At 61.0% G+C, this 17956-nt stretch overlaps 3 protein-coding genes across 3 annotated transcripts; all 3 read right to left on the bottom strand.

Annotated features, from left to right (window-relative positions):
• Positions 1-567: 567 nt before the first annotated feature.
• CHRNG (cholinergic receptor nicotinic gamma subunit) lies at positions 568-5226 on the bottom strand. Its single transcript, XM_053986363.1, is given in 13 exon segments — positions 568-821; positions 900-1033; positions 1136-1340; positions 1656-1770; positions 2039-2153; positions 2441-2644; positions 3416-3513; positions 3733-3888; positions 3983-4092; positions 4303-4347; positions 4450-4586; positions 4979-5162; positions 5164-5226. Coding segments are annotated over 13 exon segments (1734 nt in total). The 3' UTR covers positions 568-653.
• Positions 5227-6093: 867 nt separating this feature from the next.
• On the bottom strand, positions 6094-10008 carry CHRND (cholinergic receptor nicotinic delta subunit). Its single transcript, XM_053986521.1, is given in 15 exon segments — positions 6094-6297; positions 6383-6501; positions 6596-6797; positions 6991-7105; positions 7223-7334; positions 7672-7872; positions 8128-8243; positions 8452-8607; positions 8723-8832; positions 8923-8967; positions 9145-9353; positions 9356-9479; positions 9482-9545; positions 9547-9616; positions 9957-10008. Coding segments are annotated over 15 exon segments (1878 nt in total). The 3' UTR covers positions 6094-6114.
• Positions 10009-11076: 1068 nt separating this feature from the next.
• On the bottom strand, positions 11077-17521 carry PRSS56 (serine protease 56). Its single transcript, XM_053986697.1, has 17 exons — positions 17377-17521; positions 16435-16596; positions 15648-15845; positions 15106-15159; positions 14602-14791; positions 14386-14494; positions 14146-14305; positions 13864-14006; positions 13574-13733; positions 13301-13489; positions 13047-13208; positions 12847-12910; positions 12475-12637; positions 11928-12081; positions 11740-11820; positions 11379-11485; positions 11077-11250 (listed from the first exon to the last, which is right to left on the bottom strand). The coding sequence occupies exons 1-17, from the start codon at positions 17519-17521 to the stop codon at positions 11077-11079; spliced, it is 2415 nt and encodes an 804-aa protein (XP_053842672.1).
• Between the last annotated feature and the right edge of the window lie 435 nt (positions 17522-17956).

Below are 17956 nucleotides of genomic sequence, written 5' to 3' on the forward strand. Positions count from 1 at the left end.
TGTGGCATTGCTAGGATGGGGGAAGGGGCTGTGCTTGACAGAGATGATCCCATAGGTCAAGGAAGGCTGGTGGGGGAGGGAGTTGTGCTGATGCTCCCAGCAGGATGGATGCCATAGGGCACACATCCTTGAGGGTGTTTGAGTGCCTGGTGGCCCAGTCTTTCCATCTCAAGCTGCTTACTAGGGATCAAGGGACAGCACTTCAGCTGTCCCCAGGACCCAAAGTCAGGGCATAAATTGAGGGAAGAATTAGCTGCCACAAATCCCATCCATGGCTCCACTGTTGCCCCAGAATGGGCAGCTGTAGCTGTGATTCCTGCCCCACTGCCATGGCAGGGACGACAGTATTCCCATTTGTCCTGGGCTGGAATTTGTAAATTTGCAGTGGGGTAATGTGGCTCTTGCTGCCAGCACTGCTGCATGGCCCGTTAGAGGTCTGACTCTGCTCCAGTTTCCCTGTGTCTCATCCCACAGGACTGTGCAGCCACAGAGGTGAGTGGCCAGCCTGCCTCTGAGACAGGTGGGCACAGAGCAGAGATGCCATGGAGGCTTGCAAGGCTTGAGGGTTTTATTTCCACATTCAGCACAGCACGAACACCCCATGTTCCTCCTTCCCCCATCTCCACCGCTTGGCTGGTGGGCACCTGTGAGCATCACTGTGGCAGGTACTGCTTGGGGTCCCCAGGGAAGGGCAGGGCAGGTGCCTGGTTGAAGTGAGCCACGAGGAAGATTCCAACAGTGCCACACACAAAGAGAGAGGCCATGATGAAGAAGCAGACACGGTCAATCACCTGTCCCACCATCATCCACTCTTCACTCTCCTGCCAGTGGCACAAGAAGGGTGAGGGCTGTGCCCACTGCCCCCCATGCAGATCCCTCTCCCCTCAGCCCTGACTCACGCTGCTGAAGTCGTTCTGCTCCCGCGTGGCATTGGCGATGTAGTTGCAGGCATCCACACAGGCACGGATCTCAGGACCTGCCTCCTCCAGGCTCTGGCAGAAGTCCTGGGAACTGCCACTCTCCAGACCACGTCCTACGAGTAGCAGAGCCAGCACAGCGGGCATCAGCAAGTGCTCAGCCACCTGGCACAAAGCCCAACTTCACGGGGAGGTGCCAATGCCCCGGGGTCACTCACCAATCTTCTCCAGCACAGTTTTCATCAGCCCATCTCTTTCCTTCTGCTTCTCAAAGAGCAGCTCGGTCCTGGCTTTCCAGAGCATGTACTCATCAGCTTTCACCATGAGCCCCAGGGAGCTGCGTCTGCGGACAGCTCGCGGAGGCCCTGGGGTCTCCTCTGGCACGGCCATGCCCAGGTAGCGGGGCAGGAGATGCAGGAACACCTGGGCACAGTGTCACCTGTGGGGATCTGTCCCCCTCACACCACCCAGAGCACCCAATGGGTGTGACTGGTTTCCCTGGCATTGCTTGGAGCATGGTGCTATTGGAATGTTGGCACCTGCTGCTCCCCAGTGTTGGGAGTGGCTTGGTGGCACAGTCTGGTCTATTGGGGACATCTGGGGCCTTCTCTTTGTGCCAGGACTTGCACTCAGAGGAAGGCATGCCTGCCACCTTACTCTGCAAGGGACATGGCCTTGATCACCAAATACCCATCCCATTCCCCCCTGTACAAAGGGAAGGGGGATGATGGCAGGTACCTGGCGCACTCTCTGGGACATGGAGTGAGTGTTGGGCGTTCTCAGGGAGACGTTGAGGACAATGACAGCATTCACCACAATCACCACTGTCACCACCATGAGGAAGGTCAGGTATCTGGGGAGGGGGCACAGAGCCTCAGTAGGGCTGCTGGGTCACAAGCTGTGGTCATGCAAAGTCCTTCTCTGTGCCCTCCTGCTGGTGGAAGCTGGTGACAGGCAGTGAAACATGGGCAAGTGGTAGCCCTGTGTCAGCCCCATCTGGGCTGAGGGTTATTTCTGTACCGAGGTCCTGTCCCTAGGCACTGTCTGCACCACAGCACCTGAGACCCTGCTGGCACAGTGTGACAAGGGGGCTGGCACCCCAATCCCAATGTGTCACTTACTTTCCAATGAGAGGCACAGCCTGGGAGGTCTCAGGCACCTTCTGGGCAATGAGGAAGAGGAAGACAGTCTGGGCCAGGAGAACATTGATGGAGACAGTGCATTTCTGCCCACCCGCTGCCAAGGAGGGGGAAAGGCAGTGTTTGGCACATGGTAGTGCAGTGGGCATTGCCCTCCTAAGGCAAAAAACCCCCACCCAAAAGCTGAATTAGACAAGTCCTGCCTTGAGGCATTAACTATGGGATACCTAGAAATTTACACACTTCCCTCAATCCAAGTACTACAGGAGTGGGTGAGAGATGATTCTGATGGTCCCCATGCACAGAGGGGACAAGAAGCCCTTCCTGGAGTGCTGCTGTCCCCTTGCACATCCCCATTCCCACAGTGGCACGGTCCCACTGTACCTTTGGCGGGCAGGAAGTAGACGAGCACAGCCATGGCAGAGATGAGGACACAGGGCACGATGATGTTGATGATGTAGAAGAGTGGCTTGCGCTGGATGATGAGATAGAAGATGACCTGCTGGTACTGGATATCATCTGGGGTGAAGTGCTCTGAGTTGATGATCTTCCTAGCGGGGCGGTGCTTGATGGCCCATTCGCCGTTCTCTGCATCGTGATGGTGCCAGGTGAGTCCCATGGGGGTGCTGGGCCTCCAGCCCCCCAGTCCAGGGAGGAAGGGGAGGACTGGTGATTGGCATGGGCCCCACAGGGCACCCAAGCTTTGCACAGTGCTAGAGCCACTTGTGAGGGAGATGAGCACTGTGGAACGTGCCATGGTGCCTGGGCAAAATACCCCAAAAAGCAGTTGTGTGTGGCAGCTGGGCAAATATGGGACACCTTTAACCCTTTGGAGGCTCCCAGGGCTACAGCTGTGAGGCTGGGGTCCCCCCATCTCCCCATTTCACAGTGCCACAGAGGGAAGCCAAGCATGACACTGGGTGACAGTGCACCGCTCTCTCGTGCTCTCCACAGGAGCGATAGATTTTTCCCCAGTCAAGATCGCAACTCAGGCCGGTAATGAAAAAATAAATCTCGCTGCCCAAAAAGCATTTTGTTCCTTCAATATGCAATTAAAATGTGATGGAAAACGTCATTGTTTGGCCATGACAGCTACATTCCCAGCATCAATCAAGCTTGCAGGAGCGGTGCTCTCTGGCAGCAGCTGCCAGGCTGCAAGAACCTCGAGCTGGGGGGGTTAGAAAAACAAATCTCTCCCACACTCCTGCTTCCACTAATAACTTAAGTGCCCATGTAATGGTGGGAGCTGCTAATAGTCCCGGCAGCCCTGCTTTTGGCAGCCAGCAGTGTAGCAGCAGACCTGCTGGATGTCCCCTGTGGTGGGACACCTTTGTGCCGTGGCTGTGGCTGCAGTGTTACCTGTGAAAGCCTCGGGGTCAATGGAGATCCACTCCACAGTCTGGCCATCCTCCACTGTCAGCAGCAGGTTGATTTCATTAGCACTGTACGTCTGGGACCTGGGGAGAGATGAGGTGGTGGCACAGGCTGGCATGCAGCAAGCTGTACGGGCTGTATGGCCACCTCCAGCTCTTCATTGGGGTGCTTGGCTTGTCCGTGGTGCCTCCTGCTAAATGACAGGGGATAGGCAGGTGGCACTTATCTCCCCAGGGGCAAAGGTGGGCATCCCACGCTAATCCCTGCGTCCCAGGAGGAGCTGCCATGGTGCCTATGCTCACTGGAAGACCATGGTGCAGTTCTGCCAGTCGAAGGGGAAGTAGGTGACGTGGATGACGCAGACGCTGCGGTAGATGGCAGGGGGCAGCCAGTAGATGCTGCCATCAGGGGACACCAGCACGTTGGTGTAGAGGGTGATTTCGAACGTCCCATCGATGCTGGAGGGAAAAGGATGGGCTCAGCCCCCAACTATGCCTGGGGGGTAGCTGCCAGCCCTATGTGGGGATGTGTCCCCATTGTCCTGTCTCCTACTTGTTCTCCAGGACGATGTCCGGCAGCCAGACCATGGTGGAGGGCACCCGCAGCTGCTGGATGTTGTCATATTTCTCGGGGTCCCAGCTCAGGCGATAATCAGACCATTGCTGGGAGAAGGAGAGATAGGGAGGAGGGGTCATGCTGCCCCCAAGATGAAAGAGATTGTGAACTGCCTGTGCTATGCTGCCCACAAAATGGGCTCATTTGGAGGTGCCCACAAAAGAGGGTGCAGGTTACAGTGCCAGCCCCTCATGGGGTGCTACCCTGATATGCAAACATAGCTGGGCATGATCCTGCCTACAGGGGAGGGGTCTCACCATCTCGATCCAGACGTTGGTGGTGAGGGTCTCCTCCCGTTCATTCTGGCAGGGAAGGATGAGGGACATGGCTTTAGTGCCCTGCCTTCTGCCCCACAAGTGGGGGCAAATTCTGTCCCACTGGAGGTACCTGTGAGGGTCTCTCACCAGGGAGATGAGGTTTGTGAGGGTGAGCTTGAGGGAGACATCGATGATCTCATTCCCCCGGGCTGGGCGCAGCTGTTGATTGTAGTTGGACATGAGGTCCTGGAACAGCTTTTCCTCCTGGTTCCTGCAGCTCACACCTGGGAGGGCACACGCCATGTGACACCCCGGGGGGAAGGCAGTGGGGTCACTGATGCCCCCTAGACCTGATATGCTGAGGGGGGAGGCACAGGGTGCATGGGAAAGGGATGCCCAGGCGCGTGTTGCTGCGGGCGTGTTCGCTCTGCTCCACGATCCGCACAGTCCCGTCGGCGCCCCGCGCGCAGGCAGGGCTGTGTCCCCGGCACGCCCTCACCCAGCCCACCCGGGCACCTCTCCAGGGCAGGACACGGGGGCAGTGGGCTGCCAGCACAGGGACAGCCCGGCGGGACGGTGCCTGGCACTGGGCTCCCAGCGGTGACAAACCCCCAGGTGCAAAGGTGGGGAGTGGTCAGGTGCCCTCCAGGCCTCTCCCTGGCCGGGCAGATCTTACCTGCCAGGGTGCAGAGGACGAGGAGGAAGCCGTGGCCACGCATGGCGGTGCCGTGGGCGCAGGGGCTGGTGCTCCTCTCGGCCGCCTGCGCTGACGTGTTCTGGGCCTGGCGCCCGCTGGGACAGGACAGCTGTCCCCTGCCACCGTCAGCTGTTCCCAACAGCCACGGGGGCCCGGGAGGGACGCGTGACCACCCACTTCCCCCGCTGGTGGGGCGATGCCAGTTTGCTGGGAAGCTCCTCTGGCATTTTGTGCCGGAGAGGTTGGGACTGGGACAAGGGGCAAAATGAGCTCTGTCCTTGGGTTCCCCGTGTCTCCCATAAAGGGGTGCATCTCTTTGCAGGTTATGGGAGTGGGTGCCCCTCTGCCAGCACATCCTGTCCCTGCCATGGCGGTAGTGGCCCCCAGAATACCGGGTGGGGAAGGGGCAGGCAAGTCCCATCACATCAGCCTGGGGAGTCATGCCCCCCCTCTCCCCCGGGGGTTCAAATCCTTCCAGCCCCTGTGTAGGAGGGTCACGGGGAGGGGGGGATGGGGGTGTGGGGGTGTGGTGAGATTCCTGGCTCAGTGAAGAGGATGTGACAGCTGTCCTGGGCCACTGCCGGTGGGGGGACGTCAGAGGTGTCCCCTGAAACCAGAGCCCTGGCATGCCACTGCTGAGCTGGGGAAGGAGACACCTCTCCGGGCCCCCTGCCTTGCACTGTGGGATGGAGTGTGCTGGGGGGACACTGTAGGTCCGGATGGGGGAATCATGGGGGCAGGGGAGAAATGTGGGCACTGATGGCATCTCTGCCGGCCGCAGTGGGTCTGCAGGGGATGGTGCCATGCTGGGGGGGGCAACTCCTTCCCCAGCCGATCCTGCCCCAAGTGCCCAGCCCACAGAGGTAGCAGGGCCAGTACCACCACACCCCTTCTGGCCACAGCTGGGTTCCACCACACTCAGGCCATCCAACAACACCCATTCCCTGGGTGGGCATCACCCTCCTCAGGACACACACAGTGTTCAGGCTGGGCATTGTTCCCCATTGGGGCACACTGAGGGCAGCCACCAGTTCAGTGCCCCATGGCAAGAAGCTTTATTTTCCCAAACAAAGACAGGTGGGGGAGAGGCTGGCACATGGGATCCCCACAGACCCCTAGATGAAGCGCTTGTTCTCCTCCCGGTAGTCATAGGGGTCTCCAGCAAAGGGCAGTGGCGGTGGGTGGTTGTAGATGCCCATGAGGAAGATCCAGAGGGTGCCCACCACCAGCATGGGGGTGATGAGGAAAAAGCACAGGCGGTCCAGGGTGCGGGCCACACGGTTCCAGTTGTCGATCTCCTGTGGAGAGAGCCAGGAGCCAGGCAGTGTGGGGGCACAGTGGGCACAGGGAGCTCCCCCTGCCCTTCCAGGGCCCATGTCCTACCTCATTGTAGCTGTTTTCATCCCTCATGTGCTTGACAATGTAGTTGGCATTATCAATTACAGGTTTGATGTGCTCGTAGGGCTGCTCCTCGCCTGAGTCCATGCCCAGCGGCACCAAGCCTAGGGATCAGAGGGGGTGGTGAGACGGGCTCCGAAGGGCTGCCAACCCCGGAGACCCCAGCCCTGCCACCCTTCCCTCTGTCCCTGTGCTCACGGGCAGGGGTGATGCGGCTGGTCAGCCCGTGCCGCTCCGACTGCTTCTCGAACATGAGATCGCTGCGGGACTTGACGCTGAAGTATTCCTCTGCCTTGGCGATGTAGCCGGCCGAGCTGCAGCGCCGGATGCACGGGGCGCCCGCCGGGCTCTCGGTCGGCTGTGTCATGCCCAACAGCCGGGGCAGGCTCTCCAGGAAGACCTGGGACACAAGAGGGAATGTCATGTCCCTTGGCCACCTCCCCAGTGTGTTGCTACCTTGTCCCCACTTTCTGCCCACAAACTCCATCTGGCACAGATGCAATGCCAGGGCTCTGCTGTCCCATGCCCTCTGAGGGGTACAGTGTGACCCCTGCACCCACCAGTGCACCCACCTCAGCCCACACCCCGCTCACCTCTCTGACCCAGTCAGACATGACGTGGGTGCTGGGGGTGCGGAAGTGGAAGTTGAGGACCACGACGGAGATGATCACAACGGCTGTCACCAGAAGCATGATAAAAAGCAGATACCTGGTAGGGAGCATTGGAGCTGGCATTGCCACAGGGACTGGGCACAGGCAGAGCTGCCCTCTGGCCCCAAGGGACTCCACAATGTCTCCGCTGCACTCAGTGGTGCCCAGGACTCACTTGCCGATGAGGGGGATGGCGTGGGAAGTGGCAGGCAGGCGCTGGGAGATCAGCAGGAGGAAGACAGACTGGGCCAGGAGCACTGAGATTACCAGGGTCATCTTCTCACCACCTGGAGAACAGGTGAGCTCAGGGCAAACCTTGCCCCAGGTACTTCTAGCAGAGTCCCCAGTGCCAGGGTTGCCCTTCCAGTGTCCCATGATACAGTGCCCCAATAAGGAGTTTTCTGTTATGGGAATACCCTGGGGTCCTGCATGGGATATCCTGTACCCAAGTGCACCTCTGCCAGGATGCCTGACTGGGGTGATGGTGTTCTACATGGGCATATTCCAATTCTAGGATGTCCTTATGTTGGGCATTGGGGTGTTGCCTGGTGCAGGTGTGGGACACAGAGGTGCCCCATGGATGTGGCTCCCATTGCTGGCACACATGCCACAGGGCTCACTCACTGTCAGCGGGCAGGTAGAAGACGAGAATGACCATGAAGGCGATGAGGATGCAGGGTATGACGATGTTGATGACATAGAAGAGCGGCTTGCGCTTGATGATGAGGTAGAATGTGATGTCCTGGTGCTCAGTGGTGTCCAGAGGAATGTCAGGGTAGATGTTCTTGCGGGCTGGGCGGTGGATGATTTCCCATTCCCCATTCTCTGCCAGGTCACAGGGGACAACACACAGCATGGGGGACACCTGCCATGACGGTCCTTACCACGTCCACTAGCACCAGTCTCCCCCCTCAGGGTGTGGATAGCATTCCAAGGTGGAATGAGTGCCAGGATGCCAAAGCTCCAGGTAATGAAGTTTCTCCATGGCAGTGTGCCCCTACTCCAGAATGCCCCCTCCCACCCCTGACCATTACAGGGTGTCCCACTGCCACAGGACATGACAGAGAGCACCAGCATTACCTGTGAAGCCTTCGGGGTCAATGATGATCCACTCTACTGGGTAAGACCTCCCTGTGTCTGGGTCACTGTCTGTCTTCAAGTGTATGTTGATCTCCAGGGCACTGTATGCCAGCGACCTGGACCACAGCCAGGGGGTCAGACAGTGAGGGGCTGCTGGGTACCCACACTCAACCCACCCTGACCTCCAGCATGATGGACTTAGGCCACCAAGTCACCTACAGACCCCCATCTTGCTGCACCTCAACAGCAAGGGGAGGTGCTGGCAGCAGCAGGCACCCAGGCATGACATGGCCACACTGCTGGCCTGACCCAGCCACCCAGCACCTGAATCTGAGGGAGCAGTTCTGCCAGTCGAAGGGGAAGAAGTCCACGTTGATGAGGCAGGTGCTGCGGAAGATGGCGGGTGGCAGCCAGTAGACGTAGCCCGTGTCGTAGATGAGGACGTTGCAGTAGTAGGCGACCTCAAAGAGCCCATCATTGCTGTGCCAGGAGGGAGACAAAGTTACGGCACGGCTGGGAAGGGGCCAGGAGAGTCCTGGACATGCACTGGGAACAGTTCAGAAGAATTGGGAGGGGAAATTAAGGCACAGCTCACTTGTTCTCCAGGACTATCTCTGGCAGCCACAGCATGTCTGGCGGCAGGCGGAGCACCTCAACACCCCCAAACTCAGACTTGTTCCACTGCAGGCGGTAATCGGTCCAGCCCTGGAGGGGAGGATCCTCAGGTCACTCCCTCACCAGGCTGGGCCACCCGGTAGTGGCACAACTGATGCTGTGACACCTGTCCCTACTCACGTGCTCGAGCCATACGTTGGTGGTGAGGGTCTCGTCCACCTCTTTCTGCAAACAGCAACATGGGGCAGTGAGAGGCCAGGGTGTCCCCCCAGCCCAGGATCCCCAACCCTTGCCAGCCAGCGTTGTGACAGCACCCTCAGGGTTCCCCCCCACACAACCAGCCCTAGGAGTGAGGCCTGGCTGAGGGACACCCCACAGTGGGCCCTGCCCACTGGGACTCACCAGTGATATTAGGTTGGAGAGGGTGAGGGCCAGGTAGACATCCACAACCTCATCAGTGGAGACCACAGGGCGCAACTCTTTGTCATAGCCCTTCTCCTCGAACAGGTGGTGGATGAGCCGCTCCTCGTGGTTCACACAGAGCCCACCTGGGGGTGTGGGGTCAGGCAAACCAGGGGGCTCAGGGGTTGTTGGGCCCAGTGCCACCCCCTAGGATGCTTGGCAAGGGCAGGGTGGTATAAGAATAGAGGGGAGAGGAACAGGCCAGGACATTGCATGTCTGTGCTGCACAGGAGAGCAGTGCAGGAATGACACACACGTGGGAGAACATGGTCACACATGGTCACGGGACAAGGACGTGGGCATAGACACAGATACAAACCCAGCACAGAGAGGGACACAGGCACGAGATGTTTGGATACAGGCGTGCTGGAACTGTGTACGTAGGTGGCTGTACACACAGAACACACATGGGCTCATGGACATGGACCCAGTGTGTGCAGGGACACGTGGTCATAGATTCAGCACAGACAGACACTCACAGGGACACATGGATACAATGACACTTTGCGCTGACAGCACATAGCCCGGGTAGGGGCATGGGTTTGGGTGGCACAGCCAGGAAGGAAGCACAAAGGACACGCAGTGAGCCGACTCTGCCAGGTAATACCCAAAATGCAGCCCTGGGGACCCTGGTGCCCAGTTTGGACCCTGCCACCATCATCCCCTTCCAAACCCATCAAGGAGACCCATAACCCCATGGGCACCCCATGCAGCAGAGCAGCAGGGCACCCCATGACCCAGACCCTGCTCACCCGACAGCATCAGTGCCCCGAGCAGGGCCAGCTGCTGCAGCAGGTTCCCCATGCCGTGCCCGCGGTGCCCTCACGCCGTGCCAGGCCCTGGCTGCTTCCCTGCCTGGCCTGGCTGAGCGGATGTCCGGCTGCCGGAGGGAGTGGGAGATGGATGGTGCCAGGTGCTGAGGGGGAAGGGTACCGGCACCAGAGAGCTGCTCCAACCCCTCTCTTCCGGCTCCCCCACGTGCAGGGAAGGGGAGATGGGCAGGCACAGCTGGCCTTGCTGGCCCCACGGGTGTCAGCCCATCACCCTGAGCTTGGGCACCACAGCACAGGCACTGCTGGGCATGGGGAGCAGCTGTCCCTTCCCTGCTGCTCAGCAGTCCCTGTGGTGCTGCTCGGAGTGGCAGGGTCCCCACAGCAGGGTCCCCAGGGTACCCACTGGTGCCAAACACCAGTGGGTGCACCCAGGGCTGACACCCACCACTGACCAGTGACCCTGGGCACGCTTGGCCCCTGCATCGAGGTTTCATGTGGGTCCCTGAGGGGCGTCACCAGGGTGAGCACCAGTGCTGTGCTGTGGGTGCTGCATGGTCAGGAGGGTGTCTGACCCCTGGGGAAGGGGCTGGGGAGTCTGTGCCAGGGTGGGCACAGCAGGAACCAAGGCTGGAGGCATCACTTCAGAGTACAAGGGGGATGGGAAGGGGGACGCAATGGGATATCATAGCTCCCATGGAAAGTCCATCCACTGTCACCCACTTTGCCAGCATTGTGTGGCACAGCACTCGCTTCACATTCGCCAGCTAGTGGAAAATAGAGCCCTTCTTTATTGAAAAATAAACCTTCTCTGTACAAATAAATAACAGCTCAGGTGCCCCTGGGAAAGATGGGGTGAGGGTGGGCTTGCCAGTGTGGGGGTTCCAGGGGAGAGGAGGACTGTGATTCCTGGCTGAGATGCTTCAGGTACCCACCAGGGCCCCATTGCCCTGGGCAAGTAAGGAAGTGCTGCTGGGATGAGAGACTGAGGTACAATTGCTGACAACGGGTGGAAGAGCCTAAGACTGGGAGTGGAGTGTGTTTGAAGGACATAAGGGACACCTGACACAGTGCCCTCTTCCCATGCTGGCACACTACCCCATTAGGTTTTCAGTGCTTCGAGTGCCAGAGCGACGAGGCCAGGCATGCTACGAGCCAGTGTGTCACTCTCCAGCCCCACAAGGCCAGTGAAGGCTGTGGGGCGGCCCCCTACAGTGGCCCGAACCTGTGCCCGGTACAGTCCCTTGGTGTTTTTGGAGCCCAAGTCCACCAGGATCTGTGGGGAGACAACAGCACCATGAGTCCCAGGGGAGCCATGGGCAGAGTGGGACAGTGGCGGGCTGGGGGATGGCACTGCCTGGCTGCCGGGGTGTGTGGCCAGGAGAGGCTGGATGGAGCACTCACCTCTTGGAAGGTCATGGCCAGGTCTGCCTCGGGCACCCGCAGCACCCAGGCGTACAGGTCCCGCACCGCGCCCACCCGCACTGCCGACTCGTTGAGGCCAGGGCAGGCTGCACCCCCCGGGACAGGCAGGAGAGACATGGAGAGGACATCAGGGATCAATCTTGGGGGCACCGTGCTGCTGCCCACCACAGGGAGGAGCACTCTTGCTCTGGGGACACCAGGGGAGCGTGGGCAGAGGGGGGGAATATAGCAAAAGACCGTCCCACTGAAATGGGACAGCCCTGAGACAGGGGTGCAAGGGTGGGCTTGGCACCGTTCCCTTGGTGATACCTAGCACCTCTTAGTATCTGTGGGAGCTTACCTCTGCCTACACCTGCATCCTCCTCCTCTTCCTCCTCCACCCTGGGCAGCTCTGTGGGCACCAGTTCACGTTTCTTCCTCCCTGCCACCGAGAGAGGTGTAAAACGCCGGCGGGCACTGGCCGGACACAAAACTGGCCAGTGGATGGACACCCTGCTGTCCCATTGTCCCCAGTCCCTCCAGGCTCACGGGGTTCATGGCTTGGCACGAGGGTCCCTGCCAGCTCTCCAGATGCCCGTTGTGGCTCCATAGCTTCCAGGGTGGTGCCAAGGTCCATCTCTGCCCGCAGCTGGGTGAGGAAGGCTCGTCCCTGTGCCACCATCTCCTCCACCACATCCTCACCCTGATGAAGGGAAGAGTGGGACAGGACGGGTGATGGGGCACCCACAGGTCACCCGTGGGCACAGCCACGTGCATGGTGGCAGAGTGCAGGACATGGTGTCAGACAGGGCATTGGTGACATGCAAGTGGCTGTGTTGGGTCAGATCCTAAGCTGCAGGGTCAGACCCATGGCTGGCTCTGCACTGGCTGGACTCAGAGCACTGGTTTCATCTGGGGAGGGTGAGATGCCCCTTCTGTGATGGCAAAGTGAGAGTTGCCATTTCTGCACTGAACAGAGGACAATGGACCCAAGGGATGTCAGGAAGGGACACAGGGGAACTGAAGGAGTTTGGTCCCTGGTGCCCCAGTCACAGGAGGACAGGGGTTCTCTCCCAGCCTGTCCCTCCCCACATACCTGCAGGAAGAGCTGTATCTCCCCGGAGAGCTGCTCCCTATCCTGTGTTGTCACCAGGTGACTGCCCCCTGCCACAGTCCTCAGAGCCTCCACCCAGTCCTGCAGCTGGGGTCCCACTACCCCAAAAAGCTCTGCAAAGGGGGGCAGCCACCTGCCCCCCCACCTGGAAGTACAATGGGGCAAGCTCAGACTGGTTGGGCAATGCCACCCTCTGCACCCCACCTGGGCACCCTGGGGGAGTGCCTTGGTAGCAACAGGAATAGGATCCCAATGCTTCAGGCTGTCCCCAGAATGGCATGTCAGTGGCCACCAGTATCTCAACCACCTCCCCAACCTCTTTAGCCCCTCATCCTGTGGCCCACCATGCCTCACCTGCGGAGGGGTGTCTGGGGTCCCACTGCTGTGGGGCTGGATTGGCCCCCTGCTACAGGCAGGCCTGTGGGGACAAGAAAAGGACAGGACGAGGGATAGAGAAGCCCTGTTGGGAAGGCAGGGCAGGCTGCTGGTGCTCCAACCACCAGCATAGGGGAGGACCCCAAGTGGGCATGGGGTGGTCCAGCCTGGGGGAGTACCTGGGGCATCCCTGCGGACACGGGGAGGGAAGAAGTGCCCATAGATCTTGCCCAGGAGCTGGGGCAGAGTGCGGGTGAGGAAGGAGAAATCAAACTGGTTTCGGATGAAGTCCCCAGCCCGGTGCAAGAGATCCACCAAGGTCTGGGCATAGGAGTGCAGCTCTGTGGGCATAGAGGGAGAGACATGACCCTGCCCCCACATCAGAAATAGGGTCCCTCCCTACACCCTAGCCCTGACATGACCCCCAGCTCACCACATCTCCTTGTCCTGGCATGGCAGGTCTCCTCGGCCAGACGGGCACAGGTGGCCCGGCCCTGAGGTGCCCGACAGGACCCGGTGTAGAAGGCGCAGAGACGGGCACGCTCCGAGGACTGCTGCTCGGGGGGCAGCTGTGCCACGGCCAGCAGGTCGAAGCAGCTCGGTTCTCGGCTGCCAGGGACAGCTGTGAGAGAACCAGACCTGCCATGAGAGCTGAAAACCCCCTGGGCATCTCTGTGCTCCCTGCAGTGTGGCCAGCAGCACTCACACTCCATCTGGAGATCCAGCCAGTCTGTGAAGGCAGTGACACGGGTGTAGACTCCTGGTTTGCCCCGCTCGCCGCAGCCATCACCCCACGAGGTGATACCGTAGAGGACAAAGTGGTGTGAAGTGGGGTCCTCGCACGCCAGCGGGCCCCCTGAGTCGCCCTGCAGGGGAAATGCCGGTGCTTTGGGCTGGGCTGGGACCCCAGCCATACTGATGTGCTGTGTGCATGCCCGTCACTGTGTGAGGGATTTTTGAAGTGGGGTGCTGACAGTCCCTCAGGCACGGTGTTACCTGGCAGGAGTCGATGCCTCCAGACAAATACCCAGCACAGAACATGGCACTGGTGAGAAGGTCCTTGCCCAGGGCACCCCGGCACGTCTCCTGGCTGAGCAGGGGCACCTGTGCCTCCATCACCACGTCGGCTGCTGGTCCCTCTGCCAGGCAAGGCACCCGTTACAGGGTCCCCTGTGCCCGGACATCTCTCTCTCTTTCACATCCCCCTGCCTTGCCTCGGTGCGCTGGGGCTGGGCACCAGAGAGGGCACAGGGGGGAACACTCCACGGAGTCTCTTACCTTCGTAGAGGGAGCCCCAGCCCGCGATGTAGCAGGGGGTGCCGGGGCTGGGCTCCGCGGAGCCGCTGGGAAGGCACACGGGGCTGACGGTGGGTGATGGGGCCAGCGGCACCGCCAGCTCCAGCAGCGCCAGGTCCCCGTGAAACGTCTTGGGGTTAAACTGGAAGGAGATGTGGGGATGTCAGTGGGGGCTCCTGGGGCATGCACAGGGAGGTGGGGGTGGTGCCCACCTCCACCGACCTTAGGGTGAGGCAGGATGCGCCGGACGGGCACTGCCCGCTTGCCTGCTCCCGGCTTGCCCAGCTCGTGGTCGCCCACCACCACTGTCCACGCCAGCTCGTTCCGGTTCCTGGCGGTGTGGGGGGCAGCCAGTTACAGGGGTGATGGTAGTGATGGTACTTCCCCGTGCCCGCCTCTGCAGGGCATCATCCCCGTACTGCCGTGCCCCCACCATACCCGCTAAAGCAGTGTGCCGCCGTGAGCACCCAGGAGCGCCCCACCAGCACCCCTCCGCACATCAGCTCCCCGTGCAGCCGCACCGACACCAGCCAGGGCCAAGCGCCCCGCGGGGCCACGCTGCCGCCCATGATCCGTCCTCGGGGGGCTGTGCCGTTGGCTTGTGGGACCCCGCGGCGCCCACAGCTCCCTGGGAGACAAAGTCGGGATGACAGGGGCGTCCTGCAGGCCGGCTGCTGGACACCCCGTCTCCCAGGTGGGCTCGGGTGGCCGGGGATGGCCGTGGCAGGTGGAGGGGGTGGCGGGACATGAGGCGCGTCGGGCGCGCTGTCAAGCCTCATCCTGCTCAAGGAGGCGAGCGGGAGGAGGGCCGGGGGCACCCCGCAGCCCGGCAGCTGCCGACGCTAACCTCTGCCCCGCGGCCCAGCAGGCAGCCGGGGGCCGGGGGCGCTCGCCGGCGTGGTGGGGGGGTGGCGTGGGCACGGCGGGGCCGCCCCGGCTCACCTGGTATTGCCGCCTCCGCTGCCGCCTCAGGACTCGGGGCTGCGGCCACCGTCTCTGCAGGGACAGGATGTCATGGCATGTGGAGACATCCACCCGGAGTCACCACCACAGCCCTACTGTCAACAAGTCGCTCCAGATCCTTTCAGTGCCCCCAGACCCCCATCAGCCCGAACAAACATCCCTGTACCACCCCAGGGGGTGCTCATCACCCCCAGTGACTCAGTATCCCCAGTATCCCCTTGCCCACTTCTCCCACCGCAGATTGTTCATTGCCCCTCAGTGTCCCAGCCCAGCCCAATTTGCTCATCGCTCCAAATACCTCCATACCCCAAATCTCGAATTCCCTTCCCAGCTCCATCTCTCAGCCTTCCATCCACCACCTTATCACTCTATCATACCCCCACCTCCACCATCTCCCCACTCCATCCCAACATCCTCTGTCACCCCGTATCTCTTCGAAGCATCCCCTGGGGATACCCCATTTGTTATTGTAGGGTCTCCCATCTCCGGGAGGAGCCAGGGGGGTGCGGGTGCCCACTCACGGCACTCCTGGAGGCGGTGGCGGCAGAGCTGGGCGCTGAGCAGGGCACAGGTGTGCAGGGCCCCCTCAGGTGGGCACAGGTGCTGGTAGGGGGCACAGGCCTGGCTCAGTGCCCAGTTGCGCTGGGGCAGCTCGGGCAGTGCTTGGGCATCCAGCAGGGCCTGGCAGCTGGGGGGCATGGCAGGGGGCACAGCTGGTGCTGCAAGGACAGCAGGGCTGTGGGCTTGGCATCAAAATGTCCTCCCTGTGTTCCTCTGCCCAGGCCACCCCTGTCTCTGCTTTGGGATGGGTGGGAAGGGAACATGATAGGCTGTGGAGTCAGCATGTTTTGGTAGGGTCTTCTGGGTACTGGGGTACGTTTCTGGGGTGAATATCTGAAAAGTTCACAAGGGACCAGGCAATGATTTGGATAGGGCTCCAGGTGATTGGGCAAGATCTAGATATAATGGGAACTGCTTGGGCAGGGTTGTTAGCAGTTAGGGATATATTTCAGGAGTCTGGGTATTGTTTTGGTAAAAGCCTTTAGGTTAAGCCTGTAGGGGATGAGTATGGCTTGGGTAAGATCTTGGGGTGTCATTTTGATAGGATTTCTAGGGAATGATGTAGGCATCCAAATATTTGGGTAGAGTCTCCAGGCATGGGTGCAGGTTTTGGCAGGATCTTCTGGGCATGGGATGGTGTTTGGAAAAGATCCCTGAGCTGTGTTTGGCTGGGGATCCTGGGTTCTATTTGGTTAGGGTCTCCTGGGGACAGGGCAGGGCAGTGGGGGTAATGGGGTCATGACTCACGTGGGCAGCGGCCGGTGATGTTGGCGCAGGGTGGGAAGAGGCAGGGGGCACAGAGCCCGCAGGCACCCCGCTGCCGCTGCTGCTCAGACAGGGCCCGCTGCAGTGCCAGCAGTGCGCTCCTCAGTGCCGCCTCCAGCACCAGCGTCCCCCGGCTTGACAGTGCTGATGGGTACACGCAGGGTGCTCAGACCCCCAGAGCCCCATCGCTGCCCCCCACCACAGCCGTGGGGTGCCCCCAGCCCACCTGGTGCCTGCGCCCTGGTATTGCCAGTGAGTGACACAGTGAGTGTCAGGCTGGTCATGGCCTGTCACCCTTTGACATTGCCTAGAGTGACTGCCACCAGTGTCACCTCCCTGCTGGAGCTGGCACATGCACACCTGGGTGTTTGCCCAGGTCTCTGTGTTCCTGTTTTACATGGAGACAGGGTGTGAACCCAGGCAGGTGTGCCCACATGTGTACCTCTGTGTACACTTTTGAGTGCACACTTGTGTGTACCAGGGTCTGTGTGCCTGTGTCTGCATGTTCCTACATGTGCCCATGTGTGTGCCCTGTGCCTGCCCTATGTGTGCATACCCCCGTGTGCCCCTCTCTGTACCATCTGTACCCACGCAGTGCCACCTTCTTGCTGGCCATGCCCTGGCAGATTGTCCCCTGGGAGTGGCACAGGTACTAGGGCCAGAGGGAGTGCTGGTGCCACAGGGCATAAACCACAGTGCTCTCTGCATCCCCTGTGTCCCGTAGTGCCACTGGCAGCACTTGACACTCAGTCCAAGCAGCGCAGGCATGCCCCGGGTTTTAGGAGGTTTTGACAAGAACCTGGGCATCCTGCTTGTGCTGCCACCCTACCTGAGAGTGAACCCAAGGGTCTCATCTCCTACAGCCACCCCATCTGCAGCCAAACTTTCCCGCAAAGACGCCCCCCGTCCCTGTGCCCCACTGACCTTGCAGGATGCTGGCCGGCATGGGGTACAGCCTCTGGCCCAGGGGAGCCCCCCCCACCAGCTGCAGCAGCGGCAGCAAAAGCACGGGGGGGACCAGCCGGACCCCGAGAAGACCGTCCCGTGTCCTCTTCCCTCTTTGCTCCATCCCCGGGCGGGCAAAGGGGGGCAGGCGGGGGGAACCCCCGAAATGCCCGAGGCAGGCAAGGAGGGATGGATATATACGGTGCCCCCCGGGCGGTGGGAGGAGAGAGGGGCCGGGGGAGCACAAACAGGCGAGTTCATTAATGTCGCGCCAAGATGCCAGCTCGGGGCGGGGGGCGCGGGGGGGGGCGCAGCCGGGGCCTCAATGCCGCCTTTGTTCGACGAGGCCTCCGGGCGGGCAGCATCAGACGGGCGCTGCGCTCCGGCGCTGCCCGCGGCCCTTGATCATTTTCACGCCAAGCCCTGGCCGCGCCACCCTCCCTCCTGCGGGCCCCGGGCGGGTGGGAACGCACCGGTGGCTGCGGGCGCGGGGGGCCCGGGCTGGGCGTGGGAGCCCCGCCGGAGGTTTCAAAGGCGGGCAGCGAGCCGGGGGCGGCCG

Source organism: Vidua macroura, chromosome 10, assembly GCF_024509145.1.
Source record: "Vidua macroura isolate BioBank_ID:100142 chromosome 10, ASM2450914v1, whole genome shotgun sequence".
NCBI classification, from domain to species: Eukaryota; Metazoa; Chordata; class Aves; order Passeriformes; family Viduidae; genus Vidua; species Vidua macroura.

Coding starts and splice junctions, on each gene's coding strand:
- PRSS56 (XM_053986697.1), bottom strand. CDS start 17,521: ATGGAGCAAAGAGGGAAGAGGACACGGGACGGTCTTCTCGGGGTCCGG. Junction 14,792..15,105: donor AGCGGAGGCGGCAATACCAG/GTGAGCCGGGGC, acceptor TTTGTCTCCCAG/GGAGCTGTGGGCGCCGCGGG. Junction 12,082..12,474: donor AGATACAGCTCTTCCTGCAG/GTATGTGGGGAG, acceptor TCCCTTCATCAG/GGTGAGGATGTGGTGGAGGA.